This window comes from Patella vulgata, chromosome 1 (assembly GCF_932274485.2).
Source record: "Patella vulgata chromosome 1, xgPatVulg1.2, whole genome shotgun sequence".
NCBI lineage: Eukaryota > Metazoa > Mollusca > Gastropoda > Patellidae > Patella > Patella vulgata.
The window spans coordinates 26,703,738-26,730,193 of NC_065879.2; the positions used below are offsets into that span (position 1 = coordinate 26,703,738).

The 26,456-nt window shown below is 34.6% G+C and overlaps 1 protein-coding gene across 1 annotated transcript in view; it reads right to left on the reverse strand.

The window, feature by feature from the left end:
* Window positions 1-2,101: 2,101 nt before the first annotated feature.
* Window positions 2,102-26,456, reverse strand: part of LOC126811400 (collagen alpha-2(IV) chain) — a 54,772-nt gene continuing 30,417 nt past the window's right edge. Inside the window, exons 13-40 of the mRNA XM_056102307.1 lie at window positions 26,092-26,256; window positions 25,532-25,736; window positions 24,550-24,849; window positions 22,783-22,961; window positions 22,194-22,278; window positions 21,451-21,566; window positions 20,528-20,705; window positions 18,835-18,948; window positions 17,668-17,757; window positions 16,889-16,996; window positions 16,564-16,677; window positions 16,281-16,442; window positions 15,862-16,032; window positions 14,949-15,092; window positions 14,404-14,538; window positions 13,791-13,966; window positions 12,958-13,201; window positions 11,513-11,620; window positions 11,201-11,272; window positions 10,777-10,899; window positions 10,024-10,128; window positions 9,757-9,891; window positions 8,876-9,010; window positions 8,275-8,430; window positions 7,275-7,391; window positions 6,350-6,541; window positions 5,711-5,997; window positions 2,102-3,932 (exon numbers count right to left, since the gene is read on the reverse strand). Of these exons, the coding sequence (XP_055958282.1) occupies window positions 3,675-3,932; window positions 5,711-5,997; window positions 6,350-6,541; window positions 7,275-7,391; window positions 8,275-8,430; window positions 8,876-9,010; window positions 9,757-9,891; window positions 10,024-10,128; window positions 10,777-10,899; window positions 11,201-11,272; window positions 11,513-11,620; window positions 12,958-13,201; window positions 13,791-13,966; window positions 14,404-14,538; window positions 14,949-15,092; window positions 15,862-16,032; window positions 16,281-16,442; window positions 16,564-16,677; window positions 16,889-16,996; window positions 17,668-17,757; window positions 18,835-18,948; window positions 20,528-20,705; window positions 21,451-21,566; window positions 22,194-22,278; window positions 22,783-22,961; window positions 24,550-24,849; window positions 25,532-25,736; window positions 26,092-26,256 (4,374 nt within the window). The 3' untranslated portion in view covers window positions 2,102-3,674. The remainder of the gene's footprint in view (window positions 3,933-5,710; window positions 5,998-6,349; window positions 6,542-7,274; window positions 7,392-8,274; window positions 8,431-8,875; window positions 9,011-9,756; window positions 9,892-10,023; window positions 10,129-10,776; window positions 10,900-11,200; window positions 11,273-11,512; window positions 11,621-12,957; window positions 13,202-13,790; window positions 13,967-14,403; window positions 14,539-14,948; window positions 15,093-15,861; window positions 16,033-16,280; window positions 16,443-16,563; window positions 16,678-16,888; window positions 16,997-17,667; window positions 17,758-18,834; window positions 18,949-20,527; window positions 20,706-21,450; window positions 21,567-22,193; window positions 22,279-22,782; window positions 22,962-24,549; window positions 24,850-25,531; window positions 25,737-26,091; window positions 26,257-26,456) is intronic.

Genomic DNA, 26,456 nt, shown 5'->3' on the forward strand with positions numbered 1-26,456 from the left:
TAACTGCTATCATGCTGTAATAGAACTAAGCTCAGCTCAGCTACTCATACGTATGCGGCGGGAAAATCTGCCAAAACTCTAAAACTACATTGACGCAACGTATCACGTGACGATACGACGGATACGTGATACGGATGGGATGAAAATCCGCTTGCTAAAAGTCTCTATTATTAATCTAAAATACAGTATAAACAGCACAGATACAAATGATGTCATGAACATGTTATTCCACAGGTAGACAGACATTGAAGGGGCCCAGTGAATGAGACGCGGTTGCTTTGGTGTTTGTCAGACTCCTTTGGGTATTTGCGCCCCATTTCCAATGAAATAATCATGTTTTTCTGATGCTCAACTACATGTGGTATCAAATATATTATATCTCCTCGATTACAAATCTCCTCGAGCATGTTCCACACATCTCAACTCAACATTATCAGCTTTTTGTTCAATCTATAAAAACCTACATTCCTATAAAATGTTTTGTTTAGTCAAGTGAAACAAGAAAATGCATAGGCTAAATGGAACAATAGAACAAGTACACCTTAATGTCGACATATAAAACTATAAAATAAGATATTTCTATGATATGATTCAACCGAAAGGTCATATATATGCAACATAGATATATAATATCTACATTCAAGTTAAACAAACCACATCTATTCATTTTAAGTCTTGCGTCGAGCTGAATAAAGTATATGAATAAAGTATTATTCTCTATGTAACATTCCTAATGGCTACGGTACCCTCGATTGGCAGGCCTTTCATCGGCAGTCTCCGGTAGTGACGCCAGTGACTAACGGTAAACTTTAGCTTGGTCAGCCATTTATTGATTTAATTATTAAATGGGCGACTGTTTAAATCTAAGCTGTATTCAAGCCACCCGAGGGTCTACAGAGTTGATTTTGAGCTTGTCATGTAAATAAAAGTCTAATTAATCCTTTCTATAACATCTGAAACCTAAAGAAAGACTTGCAATAGGCAGATTTAGCTCCTAACTAATGTATAGGCCCTATCTTTAACGTGACGGTTTGTCATCGAAACAAAATCAGCGACAAATAATCCATGGTGTGCGCTATTCAGATAATTTATCTTCATCAGTTTGTGAATTGACATAATCCACGGAGCGCAATAACATGATATTAATTGTGGACATATTACAGTTATTGCTTGTATTTGTTCGGTTATTGCTAGAATGAATTCAGATAGAATAGATAGGCTAGATTTACAGGCATTTCGTGTCCAAGTTAGATACCAAGGTCAATAGCCATATTAGCAAGGATTACGGGATATATTTATATCGGAAGCTGTGGTTGCCAGGATTATATGTATCCTGCTTTTTGATAGTCTTGGTCAGCCTTTTGATGATATAAACAGGAAAGGGTTTATGGATATCCCAGTGTACTTTAGTGACACACCCCAACCCACGTGTTGTCTTACTAAAGGCTTAGGTTAACATCCCTTACTCAAGTTGGATGAAGTTTCTTGTGGCGCCAGGCAGGGTACGCTTACTCTTCCGGACACCTGTTACCACTGTTTGTCGTGTATTTTGTACACGGTGAACAGTCCATATGTATGGCGGGGTATCGGGTTCAAAATGCAATCTAGAGTAAAAAGCAGAAAGTCAACAGTAAAAAGTAGAAAATCTAAAGTAAACGGAAAAATTCTTATCTAAAAGGGTATTTTTATGGTGAAAACCTATAAATTTATGTACTTAGTCTGCAGAAACATCAAGCTTTTCAACTTTCATGGACATAATTTCTACTTTCTACTATAAACTTTTGACTTTCCGCTTTCTACTGTTAACTTTTAACTCTCGACTTTCCACTTTCCACTTCAGATTATCTACTCACGATTTTCTAACGCAGATTTTTTAAAATACTATGGTGGCTGATATTGGCCATGTAATTTTTCGCCATTTTCATAACCCGTCAACACGACATAACGACAGTATTAGTGAGAGCATACGTCAAAGTAGACTTGGATATTAGAGGTTAAAAAAAAACTGTTTCAGAAAAATAGGGGGTCGAAAGGTGTATATTCAGAATCAATAAAATATATTACAAAATATTCACAAAGAAAAACTCAAACCAGAAAAAGATCTTGTAAAAACCTTTTTATTTGTTCAATACCCAATGTTTACAGATATTGCAATATGAGTAAGATTGCACATTAAGAAATTACTTTAAAAAAAACCTGAAGGAAATTTCAGATAAAATTTGGAACATTAATCTCAATGTTAACTAAAAGACACATATCTATTGGCCGGATTCATAATAATGTACATAATTTGAAACAATAACTATGCATTATAATATATATATACATTATAATAATGAGAACATATGAAGTATGGCGACATAATTGAGATCTTAACTCTTGCTTTTAATTTGATGTTAAAAATTTAAAAAGGTTTTTTTTTCAGTTTTCTTTAAAAAAGAGAGATTTTGCAAGTGCAAATAGTTGAATCTTTCAGATTTGTGTTTTTTAGAAAGATCACACCTTTCTCATTAGCTATACAAAATATTTGACATTTTTCCTTATAATTTGTGTCCAAAATAAATGAAACATAAAAACATTGGGATAAAAATATGTTTAGGATCGAAGATTTAAACTACAAACTAATATATATTTTTGTTAAAAACTACACAAATTTTCTTTTCTTTTAAAATTATCTAGCGAATAACATGAAATTGAAAAGATAACAATGTACATAGCACCTAGATACAGAGACAACATGCACATAATTTCTATTAACTTACATAATTACAATATGATAGCGTATGTATAAAAGAATAATACATTGTACCTATATAGAGGTTAAAAAAAATATTGCTTAAAGCTGGTAATAAAGTTCAAAGTTCTAATTTAATCAGTATTTCAAAGAATTAATTATAGTTATACAATTAGTTGTCTTGACTAGAAAATCACTTATATAACATTTTGTATTCCAATATGTCATTAACATCTTGAAACATTCTCTGCCATCATCTTACATGGGCTCTACAGCAGTGCCATCATGTGACACTTATACACTAACATACTGTTCAAAATGTTTGGGACATATTGGATGAACTGGGATCATAGTGGATGGCAGTGAGTTATATTAATCACAGATGTACGTTTCCAGTCAATCCAATCACTCATAGTTACTATATTTAGAAAACAGAGGCAGGGCAATTTATACGTCTGTTATTATATATAGCATATCCGGGCCAATCTATATATCCATTTCTATTTATAACCATATTCAGTTTTAACAAAATTTCAAACCTTTTGATTTTATTCTCCTTTATATTTACTATTTATTCCTTTATCCCAGTACATAAACAATATATAACTTGAGTTAACAAAAAAAGCCTCTGTTTTCTAATACCCTAACTATGAGTGGACATGTGTAGGAATACTACCATAAAATATAATAATCCTTTGAGCATTGTAATGTACTCGTGCACATTTGACTTACTTACAGCACCATAGAACATAGATTACCAAGGCAACCAAATGGTCCACCTTTTCATCAACAATAAAATTATAGACATCGAAATGGATTTCCATAATAAAAACAAAACATCACATAATGTTGCTTCTATACAAAAACATGGCAGTTTTTTTTTCCCAAAAAAATAATACTACAAAAAGTTGTACAAATACTACAAAGAGACCAAATAACTTCACACGCTTTTCATACAAACTTGACATCGACTAACTCGGGTTCGAAGGTTACCAGCCTTCAATGTTTGAGACCGGGGCTGACTAAATTGTTGATCCTGTTCTATAGTAGTGAGCCAGAAACTATATTTATTGGCAAAGAAATGACAGGTACCTCTAGCTCCATTACATTCAATAAACGGTGTGGCCCTGAAATCTTCCAGACAGCTACCAGGGCTGGATAATGATTGACCACCGCCTCCTGGACCAGCGGCAGTGTGCTGAAAAAATAATTAAAAATTATAATCAAACGTAGTGTTAATAAATATCTGTACAATTGCGATTACAAACAAATTGAAGTTATACCGATTTTTCGTACACTACATCACCTTATAAAGACATATGTGTGTGAAAGGCCTGTTAAGTAATTCATAGAATGTGTTTGGTTAACTCCAGTTCTATAAATCAATCAGAACCCGTTATGCAGAAAATACAGCAAAATGTCTTGAAACACTTTTAATACTGAGACATTTATATGGCTGTCTCACCATGTTGCAAAATGCTAATTATGCTAAACTCACAGGCTCAGAATGCAATTTTCTTAAACATTTCTTTATATGTTAATGGAATCGCCAACAAATAAAAAAATATAAACTAGTTTGTTGCTTTATAACTATGCTTCCATTGCAATACAATTATTGATAAATGTCATGCTTAAAAGGCAGGTTGTATGACATCTTTCTAGAATAATATTCAACAACTTGTTTCTTTACTAAGATAGCAAAAATATTTGTGTTGGTATTTTGTATTTTTTTTTTTAGCATACCAAAGATTCTCTTTTAGAAGAGTTGCCCCACTTGATCTTCTGCTCGAAACCACTGAACCAGCAAAAGTTATTTATAATAATTTGATGGAAAATTCACCAACAGTCGATTAAAATGATATTTATCATATGCAAGACATGGTTTTAAGGAATTTACAGCATAGAGTTCAGTGAGTTTAACATTTTTGATTAACAGACTGCCGATTGCTGTCCATATGGAATACTGAGCAACTGGTATAGGATAAAATTGATTATATAGATATACTATAAGGTCTATATACAGTACCATGTGGTATATTGTGAACCAACATGTGGTACACATCTACTACCAGTTAATAGGCTATATCTATTTTAGTTATTTTAACGGTTGACCTCCATCTTGACTACAGCACACGCCTCTCATTATTACAGTAAAAATCTTAAATTCACCAATGGTTAGATATGGATTTAAAGAAATTCAGGTTATAAATTTATCTTCCCCAATCAAAAATTTGTTCATTTTAAGGCCCTCCCCTGTTAATGAATTATAAATTTTTCTTTCTCAATCCTGAATTCAGAATAACTTCTTAATTTAAAGATAAGCAAAAGATTTGAATGTTTTAAAATCTCCTATGTGCCATAATCCAGATGCCAATTTACAAACTTAGTTAACACATTATCAGCATCTTTGATGCCCAGAATATAGTATTTCTTTAATATGGTTGAGCTGGAATATCATTTTATTTGTTATTATCAATCCTTATATATTCCAATCATTAACAGTTCCCTGCAGCTGCTAAAGTCTCTTACAGATTAATATCCAAAGTATGTGGAAAAGCTACTGCTGGGAAACAAACTCACCACCTTCAGTGTTGAAGACATAGCACCATATCCTGCAGCTAACCAAAAAGACGCACAGTAAAGTATGCAACATTACGCAGCTAAATTCACTCACTCTGAGGGAGAATCAGAAATTTGGTTTTACAGCTACTGGACAAAATCCAGATCATTTTTGGTCTAACAATTTCAAAATTCACTTGCGCTTAGGGATCTTTAGCATTGGGAGGAAACTAAAGGACCCTGGAGAAAACTCATAATGTTGAGCAGGCAACATTTAAGGACAGAAACCACACCATTTGACCCAATGACAGACCTTAGGATCTAAAGTGAACACTAGTCCACTAGACCCTGACCTCTCCCCTCCCCCCTACAATGATTCACAGAAAACTAATTTACAAACGTTGATCAAGTACTTACCATAGCAAAACTGTAACCTATCCACATTGAAATCCAGTTTCGTGGACATTCAGGTATCTGTAATGTTTGACTGTGTACGGCGATAATATTGGTTGGAGCATCACAGACTACACATCTACTAATATATGGTTGAATTTCACGCTCTACTAAAGGCATCATGGGTATAGGAGCATTTGTAGACAACCAATAGGAACGATCGTTTCTACTAGCATAATTACATACTTCGTTAGTATTACAGAAAAGGAATGGCATGGTGCTAAATCTCTGCATACATGAACCAGCCCAACCTGTTGAAAAATATCGAAATATTATAACAAAAGGAATTAAATAAAATGTGTGAACAGTAAAACTATTTGGTACTAACATGTCATCTCAGTAGAACTGAATAGAAAAATCACCAGTGCGCAACAATCAACAGACCAAATGAGAAAATTTAGAGAAATAAAGCAAACCAAAATGCTGATGTATGAAATTTGGGAGGAACATCGAAAACTGCATTCAAATCTACACCAAAACGCATTATATTTAACATTGCATTTATATATAAATCTGTAATGGATTATATTTGGTTTTAAGAGAGATGTTTGATCGAGCATTGAACTATCCTCGGGATGATCATCTATTTATTAAATTCCTTACCTAAATCTTGGTGATGTGATTTTTCATTTCCTTCTATATACAGCAAACTGTAACCATTCCATAACTGATTCTGATTATTAGGACATCTTGGTATATCTGTAGATTGACTGTGACGTACATATAAATATCCTGTTGGTGGTGTTACACCTGGTAAACCACGTTCTCCAGGTAGTCCATCATTACCACGACGACCTTAAATAACACATAATATTATCATTTACCAAAATAGCATAAATTACCCTTTCCAATAGTAATAATAATCAATAAAAGTAAATAGAAACCCATAACAAAAGTAATGAAGCTTTTTTCTGTCCAATTGTCCACCTTTTATCAACTGCATAAGCCTTGTGCTCTTACTTAACCTAAAAGGAATCAAACATTGCAGTAACACAAGTGTTGTTATCCATCACTAGGTATGTGTGGTTGTTGGAATATAGTTCATGAACGCCACTGACTATTTGTGGTCTTAATCAATGGTACATTATACAATATGTAGCTTCAACAAGCTATTAGTTATTTTCTCTTAATGATATATTAAATATTTCCTGGTTGTGCCTCAATCCGATTAAAATACAGCTCTATATTTTGTTTCGTTTTTTTTTACTTTCGATAGCCTCTACTACTCAGACGTCAGACATTTGATTAACCAATCAGCGTTGATGTTTCTAGTATGATACCCACAGTTGCGTGCATCACACGCCAGTAAGTCGCTGCAACAGACCGTTTCATTGGCTAATCCCTCACATTAACCAAAATGAAGGTTATATAACAACTCTTCCAGATCCTAGTGTAGTAAAGACAAGTTAAATGAAAATTTAAACTATAAAAAAACGAAACGAAATAGGATCTGTGTTTTAATCAGATTGGTTTTGTCTCTACAGCTTTAAAACCCCATTAGTTATTAGTAGAACAATAAAGAGCATACCTGGTGCTCCATCTAAACCTGGTAAACCATCATTACCACGATCTCCCATATCACCCTTCTCACCAGGGAAACCTGGTAGACCATTTTCACCTGTTGGGCCATCTAATCCAGGTAATCCTAAACAAAAAAAATGTGATAACTAAAGATAGATTGGTAGGCAACAAAACACACACCAATAGCAGTTAAGTCATCTGGGCAGTCCACAAATTGAAGTTGAAATGGAGTTTAACATTCTACTGTTCAGCACCAATGAAGATACCAAGCAGTATGCCATGCTGATTCTATTACCTGCACGCCAACATGTACATGGGACCTCTTTGTTTTGACCCCTCTGTCTAACACCACTTGTCACGCTCTCCGTCCTGCACCACTGACAAATTGGAACCACTGCAGAAAATCCTGAGGAATTTTCTCGGCCATGTAATTATTTAAAATTGATCAAATTGACAGGCTTCTTTCCAGCACTAACATAAACAATACATGTCTTCAGATGACAACTTTAGGCACTACAGCATCCACAAAATTTATCAAAGTGATCAAGGACATTTGGTCAGAAATACATGTAGTTGAAAATCACGAGGATTCTTTTTGTTAGCATAAACAGTGACTATAAATTTTTAACTAATCGGATGATCATTTTTGCTTCAGACAGGACACAAAAATTTTCCAAATGATCAAGGGCAATAACTCTAAAAGTAACTATTGGAAATCACTAGAAATTAAAATGATTCCTTTGTTTCTAAAATTTCAAGTCAACTGGATGATAACTTTAGACTTTTGTAAGATTGTGGACATAACCACATTTCAATGTGCACACATACATAAACTTGTATATATTCAAATTTGTAGCAATCTTTAACAAATTACCCAAACAAATCCTACATGTAAATAAACATCTTAAAAATATGCAGGTTAATATAGTAGGTTAATTAAATCTAATTTACCGAATCTGATGATACACGATACACAAGTGTACAAATTCTACTTTACGTTTACATACCCGGTAATCCTGGTTCTCCCTTCAGTCCATCTCGTCCCATCAAACCTGGTGTACCAGGCAGACCATCAAGACCGGGATCTCCTTTAGGTAACTGTACAATTTGGACACTGGCAGGCTGACCACGTTCTCCCTTAGGACCATCTAAACCAGGGAAACCTGCAATATATCAAGTTTTTCCCTATACTGTTAAGAAACTATAATAATGCATCACTGTTGACTTTTCTTTCAAATGATATATATGTAAATTGCCTCAAGAAAAGCTATTTGGAGAGAACAAAATATAGTATCAGATGATATTTATGTGCATAAATCACGGACAATATATGACAAAAGTGTATCACTAATGGGTATTGGGTGTTTAGGTGGTCCAATGTTTGTGTTTGCACTGTAGATTAAAAGATCTATCATCTATCCAAGAATAATAAGTTTGATCCTATGCTTGTTCATGACAAGGAATTGCCAGATTTACCTCATGGGAAATCTCTAGGTTCTTTGCATGCAAGCAAATTAATAGAAATATACTATATGCTTGACCAGAAGAGATCTATTTAGTGTTGAATAGATGTTAATAGATGAAATAATCTTTATAATTAGTACGAACCTCGGTCTCCTTTAATTCCTGGTAATCCATCTAATCCAGGTAATCCTGGGTTTCCATCACGTCCTGGTTGTCCGGGGAAGCCACTGTCTCCTTTCTCACCTGGTAAACCAAACTGTCCAGGTAGACCAGGTTGTCCTTTAATAAAGAATCCAAATTTTAATATATAATAAATCCTGATCTCCCAAATACTGTTTACCTCACACTGGAAATATTTGTAGTTGTTTTGAGTTATTGTATTGTTCTGTTTGTCAGTTGTTTAAATATTTCAGTGCTAGGCAAGGAAAAGACAAGATTTAAATAATCACTTGTCAAATATGGTGGTAAACAAGTAGTCCCAACAAATGAGTCATGGATATGACTTTTCAAAGAAATATTATAGACCACTGCTTATTCTTTAAGAATATAGACTACAAAACACATAGAAAAAACTTTGTTTGAACTTAGCTTTAAGTCTAAAATATGCTACTATAATAATATGCTCAAAATGTATGCCACTCTACCACTATATACTCAAAATGTATGCCACTGTATACTCAAATTGTATGCCACTGTATAATCAAAATGTATGCTACAATATCCCTGTCAGGTATGCCACATTATACTCAAAATTTATGACACTGTATAATTAACATGTGTACAACATTATCCTCAAAATGCATGCAAATATATACTCAGAACGTACGTCACATTATCCTCAAAATGTATGCAACATTATACACCATTATTTAAAGTTCTACAAAACTCCATACAGTATTGCTTACATGTATTTCTTCATCTAAATACAATATAAACAGTTCTATTTTGACACTAATTCCATAAAATATCTAGTACAACTTATATCTTTATCTAAATACAACATAAACTGTCCTATTTTTACACACCTTTAGGTCCCTGTATACCAGGTAGTCCACTACGTCCAGACTCTCCAGTTAGACCAACATCACCTCGATCACCTTTAAGACCTGGTAATCCTGGTAAACCATCTTCTCCAGGTACACCTCGTTGACCTTGTAGACCTATAATTATCAATGATCATAATATCATGTATTAGTTTTAAATTCTCTAATTAATGCAAATGACTGATTGTTACTGCCGTTTTCTGCCCCCAATATGCACTATTATAATTTAAAGAAGTTTACTGTTTTTACCTGGTCGGCCTGGTATACCACTTTCTCCTTTGGGACCATCTCGACCAATACCAGGTAGACCATCATTTCCCTTCATACCGGGCAAACCATCCAAACCAGGTAGACCTATAATAAGATATTATACATGATATAAAACAAAATAAATAAAACCTACATCATGCTAGTGAAATAGTTGAATGAATAAACATTATTTAAGTAAACATCATTTTGTGTACCTAATCTGTATGCAGAATTAGTAATTTCAGTTTGTGGTATTGACGCAATGCTCTGACTATCAACTCGGCAATATTTTAATATCAATTGTATTCTTTATCCTTTAGTTCCTTGGTTCTCTAAACTAAACAAGCCAACAGTGACGTCCCCCACGCCGCAACCCCAAAATAAATAGATGACACATATTAATTAATTGCACATTTATCTTTTTGAAAAGTATCGAGCAATCAAACTGATTACCTATACTTAGTCCTAGCAGAAAATGTTCACAATTGAACTCAGTCAGTTTTGAAGTACCTGGTAGGGAAGCTCTACACTAACTTTCATCACTCTCTATAAGTTAGAATCAAAGTTATCTTGTCCCAAAGCATCGAACAATATTACTCAGCTCGGCTTAGCTTTGGCAGAAAATTTTAATCATTAAACTCAGTCAAGACATTTACCTAATGAACATCTACACCAGAGTTGACCAATCAAATTGATTGTTGCTATTTAGCCTAAACAGAAAGGCGGGGGACAATTAGTGAAAACATAACATACCAGAATTTCCTTTCTGTCCTGGTAATCCATCTAAACCTTGACGTCCAGGTAAACCAGGTTCTCCTTTAGGTCCAACACTTGATCTTCCAGGGGTACCGGGAAGTCCGTCTTGACCGGGAAGACCTTAAAATATAAACAGAAAACTATATAACAAACAGTATTGTAAACATCATCTAAATTACAGCAACCTTTTTATTTATCTAAAAGAACTATTACATCCCATTCATATAACTATGTTTGTGATATATGTTTAAATTTCATTTTCCTCAGAGGCGTACATGTACTTCTATCTATATTTTTTTCCTCAGAGGTGTACATGTACTTCTATATCTATTTTCTAACTGTTACTATATAAATATGTATTGCATTAAATAAATTATTTTTTAATTGAAGATAAATAAAAATCGGATATATATATCTTTACCTCGATCTCCTTTAGGACCAGCAGGACCAGGTAAACCATCTAAACCAGGTAATCCAGGATTACCTTTCTCTCCTGTAGAATAAACAAAATGACATCATATTACTTTTTAAAGTATAGCATATCAAAATATAAGCCCTTTCTAAAGGTCTCACATTAACATAGATATAACAAGTAGACCCCAATGACAGTATAATAACGAAACCATATTTTATAATGCCCCATTGGAAATATTGTTTATATAGTTCACAAATTCTTATTGAATCCATCATCTAATTGTTTTTATATCTTGTCTAGTAGTGTAAATTAACATACCAGATAAACCGGGTTGTCCAGGTAAACCACTTTCTCCTTTAAGACCAGGTAAACCTTGTAGACCAGGTTGTCCATCATTACCTCTATCACCAGGTAAGCCAGGTCGTCCTATAAAACACAAATGATAGATAAAATACCATATATTAATTACATAAACAAAAGAAATGAACCTTTGTGGTATCTACCCTGAATGTGAGAATTTCCAACCATCCCTTTCTTTATGTGCACATATAAATGTTGTATAATTGTAATACATTTTTGAGCAGTTCATGTTTCTTGATTACTGGTCTTAATCAATGCATCTTGGGGGTATATATCACTTAATATCAAGAGTGTAAAGTATAAAGAGGGTTGCTAAATATTTGGAGATTACCAATGCCAATGTATAACCCTAGTCTGGTATGTTTATGTGTAAGACTTCAGATCATGTGATTGAGTAGATAACTTGATTCAAAGACAACAAGACAGATTCATCAAGATCAGAAACTAGTTGAAGGTCTATTGATGCTGTTATTCTTTCAATGACTAGTCGAGATCATACTAGTACTTTAGCATTTTATTCAAGTTAAAAGACTGAACTATACATGTATATATATGAATAATTAAAAATGTGAAATCTGTAAGTTGAAGGTCTATTGATGCTGTTATTCTTTCAATGACTAGTCGAGATCATACTAGTACTTTAGCATTTTATTCAAGTTAAAAGACTGAACTATACATGTATATATATGAATAATTAAAAATGTGAAATCTGTAAGTTCTTTACTTAAAGTTTCATGTGGTACTCCACACTCATCAGAAGAAAAATACAAATGAAGTTTGATTACACGAGGCATGGTAACAACGGTTGACGGGCGTTACATCAACAGTATACAACAAAACGTAACAAATTATTTAGGAAAGATATTACGGAATTATCTAAAACCTGTGTCTTAGATGGATCAAGCTTCAAATATTGTCGACTAGTAAATTTAGTACATGTAGTTTATAGGATATGACCTATTGACACAATTTGCATTAAGGTTAACTGGCGGAACAAGGCAATTATAAAAACAGACTTTGGTTACTTAGAATATAAAGCAATAAATACAACAAAATGATGTGCTATTGTTTAAAGTTCTGCAGTAAATATTTATGAAGATGCCTGCATGTAGAAACAAGCTCATTTCTTCTATTTAAGGAGGAAAGTTCTGGTTTGCAAATAATGAAGTATTTCTCCCATATGCATAAGTTGCATCTATTTGTGGAGGGGCTGTATGGTTTGGAATTCTTTAAAATTTTCCATGTGATGCTGTAATTTATATTATATATATATATATATTTTAACCCATGTCATTAAAATTTGATGAAAATATACCATTGTGTTGGCTAACACCAGCATTTCTAACAAAAATGTAAACAATTATAATGACACAAATTAATCCCTGTCCATTTTGTAAACTTACCAGGTTCTCCGTCTAATCCAGGTAGTCCGGGAGAACCTTTGGGTCCAGATAAACCAGGTAAACCCGGTCTACCATCAAGTCCAGTGTCACCCTTTTGACCAGGTAGACCATCTAAACCGGGTAAACCAGATTGACCCTTGAGACCAGGGGTACCAGGTAATCCAGGTAATCCAGCATTTCCTTTAGGTCCTGATAATCCATCTAAACCAGGCAGACCAGGTGATCCTGGTAAACCAGAATTACCCTGCAATCAAAAATGAAGACATTTTGTTAACATCTAAAATGTTGTTGGTCAACATATAAAATGTTCAATATGCTGACAAATGTCACTTAATGTTTTGTCCAATTGAAATCTATATAGTGGCAAAAAGGCATCACCGATTTCTTTCATAAAGCTACTACAGTTTAGTTTAGTTCTATTGCAAACTCTTCAGGCTTAAGTGAGGATTTTAATGTTGCTTATTACAAATTTAGCATCCAATACATATTACATGATATTATGGACAGGTTGATTTAAATATAATTATTTACACACGAGAATGGGTGGCAAGACAGCTGTTCCCTTTATATAGTCATTTGTGACCAAAGTATTGGTACAGGTGAAGTCTGTACCTCTGGAAATTCAATCCTTTTATTTGTCTTACTGACACAAATAAATTTTGAAAAAAATCAGATGATAAATGTAGCCTTATTTTTTTTTTTATTTATTTATCTTTTTAACATTTTAAAGTTCATGTCCTTTTGTGCTGTTATTGTGGCTTAGTTTGAAAATAGGGTTTTCTTGGATGCTATTCAATTAAATTAAACCACTTGTATAGCCATACACATTTTACCTTTGGTCCTTGTAAACCAGGGAATCCTGGTAAACCTGCATTTCCTTTAGGCCCTTGTAGACCAGCTCGACCAGGCTCTCCATCTCGTCCGGGCAGTCCAGGCATGCCTTCAGCACCTGGTGTTCCATAGCCATCGTTACCTCGGTCTCCTTTAGGACCTTGTAATCCAGGTAATCCTATAAATAGGAAAAACAAATAGAGTATTAAAATCATGCAGAATAAACATTCAAAGATCCATGCCCTTTCTTAACTATATCAAGAATGCAGCTTTTTAATTAGCTGAGAGCTAAAATATGTGCTATGATTTTAATACCCAGCCAATGAAAAGGCTGCAGTAGTAACCATATTGTGTTCTTGTAATTTAGTGCCATAATTTATTATCTTTTATCAGAGACTATGCCATTTGTGTAAAGCTTCTTTAACAGTAATATAAATTGAAATGATTTCATTCTATGGGCTACCTTTAATTAACTAGAACACAATCGGTTGAATTTTGTAACTTTATCTGATAACTTTAAATGATTTTGTTTCATGGATTATGCCTTAATGGGATTCTATTTTAAGATGAGTGTTCTTGATTTCAAAGAATTTTTGTAAAACACCTGTAACTCACCTGGCAATCCTGGTTCTCCACTTAATCCTGGTAATCCACTATCACCACGGTCACCTTTCAATCCTGGTAAACCAGGTAATCCACTCTCTCCTTCCCTTCCAGGTAATCCGGGTAAACCATCCTCACCGGGAATGCCTGGAAGAAAAATATAACACAAAAATATATATAAATGTCCATTAATCCATGTTTCCCCTTTACAAATCGAATATATTTTACAAACTATGATAGCATTTTATAAATTTACTAAATATAGAACATGTTGACTCAATTTTTGAATTTTAATATTTGGGCTGATAAAGTGGAAACCATTATTTTGGAAATGGTTTGTTTTAAGAAATGGTTGTTGCCGTTGTCTATTTTCAGCCTGGTTGGCGAGGTCATTTCCATATGGAAACTTCATATACATGTAATGGGAATTTTCAACCATCCCAAATGGCATGAAAATAAACCATCCAGTGACTGTTACACCTGACAATGAATTTGTGGATTACTGAATAATTCAAAACCATACTTATTAAGTATTACTAAGACAAACATTGACATACCTTGTCGACCAGGTAAACCACTATCTCCTGGTAAGCCTGGTAAACCACGATCTCCCTTCAAACCTGGTAAACCTTGTAGACCTGGTAGACCATCTCGTCCAGGCTCTCCATTAAATCCCATAGGTCCCTGTTCTCCCTTTATACCTGCATAATCAAGTATAAAGAACTTTATTCAATATATAAATAAGAACTTCTACATATTCTTTATTCTTTGGAGTCTTCATAACAAGAATCATAAGATAGCATACATATTTCACACAAACAAAGAAGTTTTATTACAAATATTTGTGAGGCTAACACCTGCTTAATTGCCTTAACTTATAAAACATTAAAGATACATTAAGGGAGATTAGATAAAGAGCTGACAGTTCTCACGATAATGTAAAGGGAATTTGCTGAAAATTTCCGTCAAATTGGTCCATTCTGAACCGAGATTTTAGCGATTGAATTTTGGCCTAGCCTCGATCTAAATTACTAAAATCAGTACGATAAAAAAAATAGTCTCGATTATCCATTTCATGATTAAATTATAAATGGAAGTCGAACAACAAATCAGAACCTAATCCAGATTATGGTCTGGATAAGTTAATTAATGTCTAATTAATAATTTAGATAACATTTCAGGCCTAAAGAAAGACCTGCAATAGGCAGATTTAGCTCTAGCATAATGTATGTTTAATAGAGATATTGGCTAAAAAGAGAGTAATAATTACAAAATATTTTGTTTCATGCAGGTTTAATTCTCTATCCAATCAATGGTATTTAGTAAATGAACTGCTCGATAAATATTAGATAATCATGGTAGGCATCACACGATGATAAAGAGTAATCACAATCCATAGAATGATGTGCTGCAGTGTTTACAATGTGTTTGATTCATAGCCAAGACTAGATATGACTTGTTTATATTAACCTGGTAATCCTGGAAGACCATCTTGTCCTGGTAATCCATTTTGGCCACGAGGTCCATCAAGTCCTGGTAGACCAGGTTGTCCATCAAGACCAGGTAATCCAGCGTCTCCTTTTTGTCCATCTAATCCTGGTAGTCCAGGTAATCCAGCCTCTCCCTTAAATCCAGCTTGACCTGGTGATAAAAGAATACTGATATTGTAAATTTGGAAAATACAAAAACTCAAACAAACATTTATGTTCATGTAGAGCATCCACTATCTCACTCTCCAGACTTTTATAATAATTCAGGTTTATATACCGAATCCGACAACATCTATAATAATATATATTTATATATTGAATCAGTCCTGTATAATAATATATGTTTATAATCTAAACCAGCATCACCACCAACTGCAATAAAGTATAAATTTGTTTTACCAGGTATTCCAGGCAGACCAGGCTGTCCATCAAGACCAGGTAATCCAGCAGGCCCTTCAGGGCCAACATTTCCTTTCATACCAGGTAATCCATCGAAACCAGGTTGTCCAGGTATTCCAGCATCTCCCTTTGGGCCAGGTAACCCAGGTAATCCAGAGGGTCCTTCATGAAATGAAAAAAATATAATATAAAGCATATTAAATGATGAAACATTTATTCTATTCACAGCTTATTCACAGAAACATCAAAACTTCAATTTTTGAAAGCATAGTACCAAACCTACCTTCAGGTCCTGGTAAACCAGGTAGACCACGATCACCAGGTAGACCAGGTAATCCAGACTGTCCTTTTGGTCCAACCAAAGCTTCACCAGGTAGACCACTATCTCCTTTCGATCCTGTAAAAAAAAAGATTGGTTGTTAGCCAACAAAAGAAACTTTTGAAACCCTATACTTCCACAAAGGGCCATACTTTTATGTACCATAGCAACAAATTAAAATGTCAAACTTTGCAGCAAAATGTGTGTGCTTCAGTCCCTTGTTAGTCAATTATTCAAAGATTTTATGACTAAATAGTATATGTGTTGAAGATTAAAATGTTATAATTACCAGGAAGACCAGGTAAACCAGGCAGACCACTATCTCCCTTTGGTCCAGATAAACCAGCAGCACCAGGTAATCCAGGTAAACCTTCATTACCTCTCTGTCCAGGTAATCCTAAAATAATAATAATAATGATGAAGATGATGATGATGATGGTCCCCTAATGCATATCACAACTTTACTTCAGAATTATTTACTAAAATTCTTAGTATACGCATACATGTAACAATAATTTAGCAGTAAACAGAAAAGTGACTGGCAAAGTGCAACATTTTAAGAGTTATTTTTCGGCTGTTGGTGTTCCATCTTCCTAGGTCAAGGTTTATATAATACACATTTTTACACTTCATTTAAAAATATGATATATTTGGAGAATAGTTGAAGGAGGATAATTTCCTTCATTGTTCATTTAAAGGGCTCTCTAAAGCTACACAAAAGTCAGTAGAGATAGATTTGACAAGTTCATTTAAGAAGGCGATGAACAGAAAAGGCAGATCTGGCAAGTGTGTAGCAATGAATAAATGAATGAAATGCAGTTTTACATCCTTTTCTGGTTTAGTTTTTTGTCCCATCTGAATAACTTGACGATGATCCTTGCCAGGCCCTCAATCCTACACGATTTACAAGTGGAAACCACACTAGGTAAGTCAGCAGCAGACTAGTACTTATAAAATTATATAGCCATCCTTAGGCTATAAGGAATACATATGACAAGTTCCAAGACAATCCATTAAGAATTGTGGCCTGTAGGCAACACACAGACATACAAAGAAATATGGGTGTACCTCTTGGACCTGGCATACCAGGTAAACCATTCTCCCCAGGTATTCCCTTTAGTCCAGGTAAACCAGGTAATCCATCACGACCAGGATTTCCTGAAGAAAAAAAAAATCAACATTGGTCAAAATCTATCATAAAGAGACATACTACAACTGAAAGGCAATTTTGTTATTTCTTAAAGTGCTAAGTCATAATGAAATACAGAGAGTAAAACAATACAAAATCAAAAATATTGTACCAAAATATGGTGGTCCAAAATTATTCAAATTAATCAATTGTAATGTCCCTTTAAGATTGGAAAGATTGTTAAAGGAGCTAAATCTCTATTTTTTGGCGCCTAGAAATGGACACAAATGGGAAGTAACACATATAATAATGTAATATGAATGTATATAAACTGATTTACATTCAATCGTTATTGTAATTTCTTATCAGTTATGTTCGACGAAATATTCATAGAGTCTAAATTTAATGACAGTCTTTGGCGTCAGGTTATTCCAGTCTACAACGGTAGTATGTTTAGCCTCGTTCATTGAGTTGCTTCATAACAAATGGAGCTCGTACACATTCTGGCACGCGATTCTGTGGCAATTTTAAAATTTTCATTTTGTCTTAAATATTGGTAATCAGAAGCCCAAGCCCATCTTTTCATGGTAAGATAAGAACATCAATGTTGATCTAAATTGATCATTAAGTTGTGTTTGCAATATCAAGACTGTGGATGATATTGAGTTAGAAACTTGCCTCCTTTAAAATGTCTAAATATCCAACATTTTGAATAGAACTTGGTTTAAATAAATGAGAGATTTTTTATCATGTGCTATAAGTTTATGTTAAATATACAGAAACACTTTGGGAAATCTAAACTGACATTACAGCCTTTTGACATTATTAGTTTCTATTGATATCAAATGTTTTGAATTATATCTACAATTTCTGTTCTAATCATCTATCTGTATAACTATCTATATTATTTAAATCATGTAAACATGGCTGTCATATTGTCCATTTAATTCTTACATGGCTGTTTGTTATTTCTGCCATTTTAGAATTAACTATTTGAAAATCATTACTTTAATTTATTCTTTCTTGATAAAGTGATATTTTAGTTGAATTAATAATAGACTGTATTAGTTGTCATATTCACCCAAGCAACATTTAGGATTTTTTACCTTTTTCTCCATCAAGACCAGGTAAACCACTTTCTCCAGGGAAACCAGGAATACCAGCAGGACCAGGTTCTCCCCGTTCTCCTTTCAATTTAGTTATATCAATTGGCACAATACCTGAAATCAGTTCATTTAACTTCAGTAACATTATTTAAAATAGAGCAACTGAATGACAAAATAAATAGGCATGAATAAAACCAAAAAAACATCATTTTATGTATTTAAATCAAGCATATTTTGCTCTTTATTTGCTGATCAGTGCAGCCATAACAGCCAAATGTAATGGGCTGATATACTCAGCCAAATTAAAAACTTGACACTGATGAATTTCAATAAAAAAAATTTTCTGGTAAAGTCAAATAAATTTTAAAGTGTTTCTAACGATAGTAAGTAGTAAGAAGCCTTTAATTTCATAAAATTGTAAAGTCACGTGGATCGTGACTTTTGAGCATATAAAGATGAAAAACCTGAAAAACACGTGCAAACACAAACTCGTGAGGTCAATCGATGCAAGTTTGCTTAAACTGAACACGCACACGTTACTTGAACTGGAAAAACAAATTAAAATTGTTATTTTCATCTTTGTTAGAAAATGCTGTGCCTTTCAAATGTAGAACGTCTACGTGCTATAGGTAGGCTCTATGCAGGTCAGTCTTTGGTCACTGTTGCAAGAGCCTTTAATTGTTCACGCCAGACAATAATTAATCTTAGAAAGAGAGTGCTTCAAACTGGAACTATTGCCGAACGCCCAAGGGCGGGAGCACCACGTGTGACGTCACTCCAGGAAGATCAGGCAATACGATTACGTCATCTTAGAAACATATTTGTCACTGCAACCTCCACAAGTAGAGAGATGTTTGGTGGAAGGGTAACTGCACAAACTGTTCGAAATCGCTTGCAGGCTGCTGGTCTTCGAGCTCGGAGGCCCTATAATGGACCAATATTGACACCTCTTCATCGCCGTAACCGACTTGTGTGGGCCACAAGACACATAAGATTTACTCAAAGGCAGTGGAATTCGGTTGTCTTTAGTGACGAATCTCGATTCACTTTGAGATTTGCCGATGGCAGGGTCCGAGTGTACCGCAGACGAGGTGAACATCAGCAAGTGAATCCACCACTGATGTTGCAGGACCTTCAACATGCTCTTGCTGAGCAGTGGCGACGTCTTCCTCGGGTAGTGTTTACTAATGTTCTGAGATCCATGAGAAGACGTTGTGTGGCAGTACGAGACGCTAGAGGAGGCCACAACCTTTACTAAACACTTTATTCCGATTGTTCTTCAAGTCTGTGAATTTCATTTTGGGGGGTACTGTGACATCACAAACGTTATCAATGTCAAGGACTTTCGGCGAGACGTATTCTTGCTTTCTGTTGATGTCAAGGTCGTCTGTGCACAACATAACACTAAAATAGTTGCCTTAAACCAAATATTAAAAATCTAGTCCCAAAAATCCTGAGTGTCAAGTTTTTAATTTGGCTGAGTATAGTTTTCATGTTTTGTGAATTAACCTATACAATAGAACAGAGCTGGTTTTCTGCAATTAGCAGATTATGTCAAGACAAAACAAAATTTAGTCAAGTGACTGACTTTGCATAATGTTCATAAGTGAAATTGCAGAATTATTGCCCTTGACTAATCAAAATTACACATCAGATCAATCCAATCTAACACTAAATAATCTAAGTTACTTACCAGGATCTCCCTTTACACCCATTAGACCAGGTAAACCAGGTAAACCATTCATACCAGGATCACCTCTCTCGCCTGGAGCACCCGGAATACCAATACCAGGATCACCCCTTAAACCGGGAATACCAGGTTCACCAGGACGACCTGGTAAACCGTCTAAACCAGGCAAACTCTTTTCACCCTAAAATTGTTATTTAACAAGAAAATTTTTGTTATTATTGAAGTGAAAGGCTGAAAATGTATAATAACTTCTTCATTCAAAAGTATTCCATCTTTCTATCCAAATTTAATTCAGAATAAAAATGACAGTTATGCATTTTTAAAATTTCAGTATGACTAATCTAATTATTGGACAAAGTAAATGCATAGGTCTGTATGATACCTATTTATTTTGAATGGTATTCTGTATAATTCAATATTATATTAAAATGTTAATTGATAATATTTTTTAATAGCTGTATATAATTGTCAGCTGGAGTGGTGTAAAATTTGTGTGAAAGTCGTAGTTGATTTATTTTCTTGATACTTCAAATAATCCACATTGTACATGTACATGCCTGTGATGTCATTCACATGTGGGTACTGTATGTCAGAAAGTCTGATAGATCCAGACTTCATTTTCTTTTGTTGTCATGAAGTCTAGTGGAAGTCCATATAGTAACATATACGTATTTAAAGTGGGATATATAATTTGCTAAGTGATAATAAGAAAAAACATGATCTTTTTAATTGTAGACAGGGACCGGAAAGTTGACAAACAATTTTTTCTTTTGCCTCGATGCCTATAATAATGGTTGATTTTAGTTGAATCATATTTTATGAACGTATGACTGAATTTTGGCTAATCAATAAATATTTTGTTTTGCAAATCTGTGAATTTTCAGTATTGATAACCGGCTTTATGCAGTGTAAACATTATAACTTACCTTTTCTCCCTTAAGGCCAGGGAGACCAGACTGTCCAGGAGGACCTTGTGGACCAGGGAGACCACGTCGTCCTCCTTCACCAGTTAATCCATTATCACCTCGATCTCCCTTCAAACCTAGAAAGAGCATATAACATTATAAACCACTACCCTATGGCTGAATGTCATAAAAATGCCAGAAAAATAATTTTCCAAAAGGTAATAAATATCTTGTGTTGTTATGGATTTGTTTTAAAACAACTTGGTTCCCTACAGCAAATGAACCCACAAACAAACTTTCTCATTTATAGCCCAACACGATTCTTCATGTTATCTGTGCTGCTGAGTAGCTAACCCGTATGGATTTGCATATTAGCTCTTGTATGTACTGTTTTAGGTCCAGTTGAGGATCCAGGTTGGGGCCCTAGAGGCCCTGCCCCCACCCCTTACCCTAACTGACAGTATATATATATAATTTTGAGACTAACATATGGTTATTTTTAATTTGGTAGTTACATGCAATGCTAAGGGCAAATTTTGCCTAGACAGCAGCATTTCCACTAACTCTTTATCAAATTCCAACTGTCAAGAATTCTCTTATGTTCATGTGAACACTGGTGGACCTTGGTGGACCTTGGTTTTTCATCTGATCTGAACTATTGGTCTCAAGGGCACTACCCCTTGGCCCACTTTGAGATTCGAAGCTTGGATATTCTAAAGCATGACTACCATGGCTCTTAGAAAAACATGGATAAAAGAAGTTACCTTCTGGTCCTGGAAGCACTTCAGCAGTAGCAGCTTCTCCCTTCTGACCCTTGTCACCAGGGAAACCAGGTAAACCAGACTCACCCTGTAAAATTACATACAATATAATAATCTCTTCATTAATAATTAGTATGTAGATAAACAGTGCTGACAAGGACAAAATTTCAGATGAAATTGAAAATTTTATGATACTCTGCTGCTAACATTAAAAAAAAATTTAATTTGAATAAATAATATGATATTCATGGTGTTTCACTGCAATGAACAATCTAGTTTGAAAAGAAATATGGCTGCATTCAGTGGGTTCTTGAAATTGTAATGTTTTAATGTCCACCAGCTATTGATTCTTAAAATCCTAAAAAATTTCTGTTTTTATATTTCAATCACTGTTTTCATTAGCTTATAAAGTAAAAACAACAAAAAAAAACCTGGTTTATTTAACACATACAGAGAGAAGTGGAGATGAACGTCCACTCAACACAAACTAAACACTTTTATAATCCTTTCATATGAAACCACAAAAATTAAATTCAATAATGCAAAGATATTTTGTTGACTTATCGAAGCAATTGATTTTTTTTTTACTTACAGAAGGACCGGGAATACCAGGTAAACCAGTTGGACCATCTTCACCAGGTTCGCCCTTAAATCCTGCTGGACCATCTAGTCCTCGCTGTCCAGGTAGTCCTGGTAATCCATCTAATCCACTTGAACCCTTCTCTCCTTTAACACCAGGTCGACATGATTCGCATGATCCTCCTCTATCACCTAGTAAAACATTAGGCAACACAAATAAAATAACTTGTTTCTCGGGCACCGCCCGCACGCAAAATTGGTTGCGCGTGCAGTCTATTTATTAGTCTTGATGAAAAAAAATAAATATGTAACGCCCGCCCGCACATCGACAAGCAAGTCGTAAAAAAAATATCCCGCATGTACCTACATCCGCCATACATGTATATCTATTCAAATGTATTAAAACTGATTCAGATGAACATGCTGTCTTTTTTATCCGAACAATGGCGAAGTTTGGCAGATTTGCCTTTTTTATTGATATCGAAAGAACCTCCATTTTGTATCACGTGGTATTAATTACCTCCCCTGATAAACTAGAATTTGATTCGTGTTAAAAGTCATTGGCGACAATATTTCAATCATTCGATCGTAATCGGCTCATTATTGCCGGCTTCAGTCGGTCCTTGTTTGGAAAATCCTATTGATAAAATAATGAACCGTAGAACAGTTTAATTAATTATAGCTAAGAATACGATACGATGACGATAGTCGTCATAATGCATACCTTAGAATCTGGGTCATTATTAGCACATTTACGGTAGTTTCGATAATCCGGAAAATAATAATTGGATTACCGATTTGATGGTTTTACTGACCAGTTGTTAGTTAGATTTAAATAGTCATTCAATATAAACACCGGATAGAACACCGAATATCCTGAGAAACACACCGAATATCCCAAGAAACAGTATTTCCGGCAATCTCCAATACCGATGACACGGTGTGACATGCATTGGTTGGAATTCGGTAAATAATTATAAATAAACCGGCGATACTAGATTTTGTTTTAAATACTGTTTACCATGATTATTATTTTTGATACACCTGGTGAAAGAGGCTTAGTTTTTAAAAATATTGTTGTCTTTATGGAGGGCTATTACATAGTCGTATGGAATTTTATTTTAAACCAATTTCAATTATGTGAATTAAATATGGAAAATTATTTTCCTTTCAGTCAGTGTTCAGTCTCAGTGTTTTAGTAGACTTGATTTTGGGTTTATGTTTTAAGTATGTACAATAAAGTTGAATATAACGGAAAGCAAAAACGTAAACAAGTAATGACTTTCTCATTTAAAAAAAAAAAAAAAGAAAGACCGCCCTCCCGCCCCAACAATTTTCAGCAATAGCCAAATTTTATTTTGCACCATCAATGAGTAAAAAAAAAAAAAGAAACCGCCCTCCCTCCCTACAGTTTCAGCTGTCAGTTGCCCGAGAAACAAGACATTTATTTTGTGTGGCCTTATCAATAGAATCATAGGGCTTGGGGTAGTTTAAATATTTGCAGTTGTCTCCCTTATTCCACTCAATCTATGATGATCTGTGTCCACATGTACAAGTTCTGGAAATAAGTTCATTCTTATCACCAAAATATGTCATGCGGCTCCCTAAACTGTTGCAGCCGAAATTCATTATTTGTGCCTCTGCAAAATGCTTCACAATAAATCCTAAACACAATGATATAAATATACCCAAATCATTTGAAATACAAAATTTGTGTTTATTGTTGATTATTCTATAATGTACCGGTAACATCAATTTCAAAATGAAATTGTTGACCTACCCTTGTCTCCTGGGAAACCTGGTGTTCCGTCACGACCAGGACGACCATCAAAACCTGCTGGACCTGGTTCTCCTTTAGGACCAGCTGGACCAGGTAAACCTTTTGTTGAATTTCCAGCTGGACCGGGTAAACCTTTCAGACCCATCTCTCCTTTTATACCAGGTAAACCATCTAAACCAGGCAAACCATTGTCACCCCGTGGTCCAGGAATGGATAAACCTGGCTCTCCCTTGGGACCCATTTCACCTTTGTTCCCAGAGCGTCCAGGTAAACCAGCCCTACCATCAAGACCCTCAATACCTGCAAACATTATGGATAAACACAGACATATGAAATTTTAAAAAAAATTATTATATATTATTGCTTTAATGAAAAGTCACTGGGATTTGATTATTATTGATTCCACTGAGCAAAAGATTTAACCTTATTAACATGTGCAATATGCCCATGGATTGTCTTTTCTTTTATGGTATGTTTATTGTTCCTAACACCGAAAAAGTAAGGACTTAAAAAAAATGTTATAATATTTTGTAATTAAATAAACAATTATTCATAAAAGGAATGGGTGCAAAGTCTTGTCAACAAAATACTTCTGACAATTTGAGACTAAAATATGTTATTTCTATAGTTATGTGAGCTATATAAAGAAAACTTTGCATGGAGCACAGCTTTTCTGTCTTTTTTTATCATTTCAAATGCCAAAGGAATCTTGTCCGTGCACTACCAATTCTGCTCCATATGAAGGACTAGACCTCTATGTTCTGTTGGCACCACTCCTGACAATGACAGGGATTAAAAAATCCTAAAGATATTTCTTTGTCCACCTCCAGAGATTCAAACTAGGGAACATTCGGGTCACTTTTTTTTTGTAATCAATATTTATTCAAAGAAACTGAATTGGAGAACAGGAAGAAGCCTATAGACCCCTCTCCATTCTGGTCATGAGTCTAGTGTCCTAATTATCAGATTTTCATTGACTTACCTGGGGGACCAAAGTCACCCTTTTCACCCTTTGGACCATCTAAACCTTGTCTACCAGGAGCACCAGGTAATCCAGGGCCGCCGGGTAACCCATTGGGACCACGAGGACCTTGTGGACCAGGTAAACCATCATTACCAGGAAAACCATCTCTACCAGGAAGACCAGGAAGACCAGCTGGTCCAGGAGGACCATCACCACCTTTACCCTAAAAATATTCAATATCAATACAGAACACTCTTTGAAGCAAAAAAGATAAAAAAAAAGGACAATTCAGTAATTTCAAACTGAGCATAAAACATACAACAATTCTTACATATAGCACCTATTAATATATTACTCCAAGAAACCACAGATGTCATAAATGAGGCAGGTTATGCATGCTTTTCTTGATGTACTTTTATATTTCAAACTTTTATTTCGCTTTTCCGACAAGCAATTAACCACACTGAAAGTTTCTGCCTGTGGCTGAGGCATCTACTCATTCTAGCCTACATAGTTGTCAAATTTGCCAACTGCACAGTACACTAAGATAAAAAATTTACAAAAGTTGAGAGACTTACGCCAGCAGGACCAGGTGGACCACGAACACCAGGTAAACCATCTAAACCAGGTAAACCACGATCACCTTTCATACCAAATAAACCAGGTAAACCAGGAACACCATCCATACCTGTATCTCCTTTAGGTCCTGGTTGACCAGGTAACCCAGGGAAACCTTGTTTACCCTAAATAAATAAATAAAAACAAAGATAGGTTGTCATTCAACAAAACATACACCCACAGCAGCTAAATTGTACATTTTTTGTTTTGTTGGTAATAAAAAAATTACAATACACTAAAATCTGATTAAGAGTAACAACTCATTAAGTAATTATCAGAAATCATTAAAATTTGTTTGGCTCGTAGTTCTGCTCCATGCTAACGT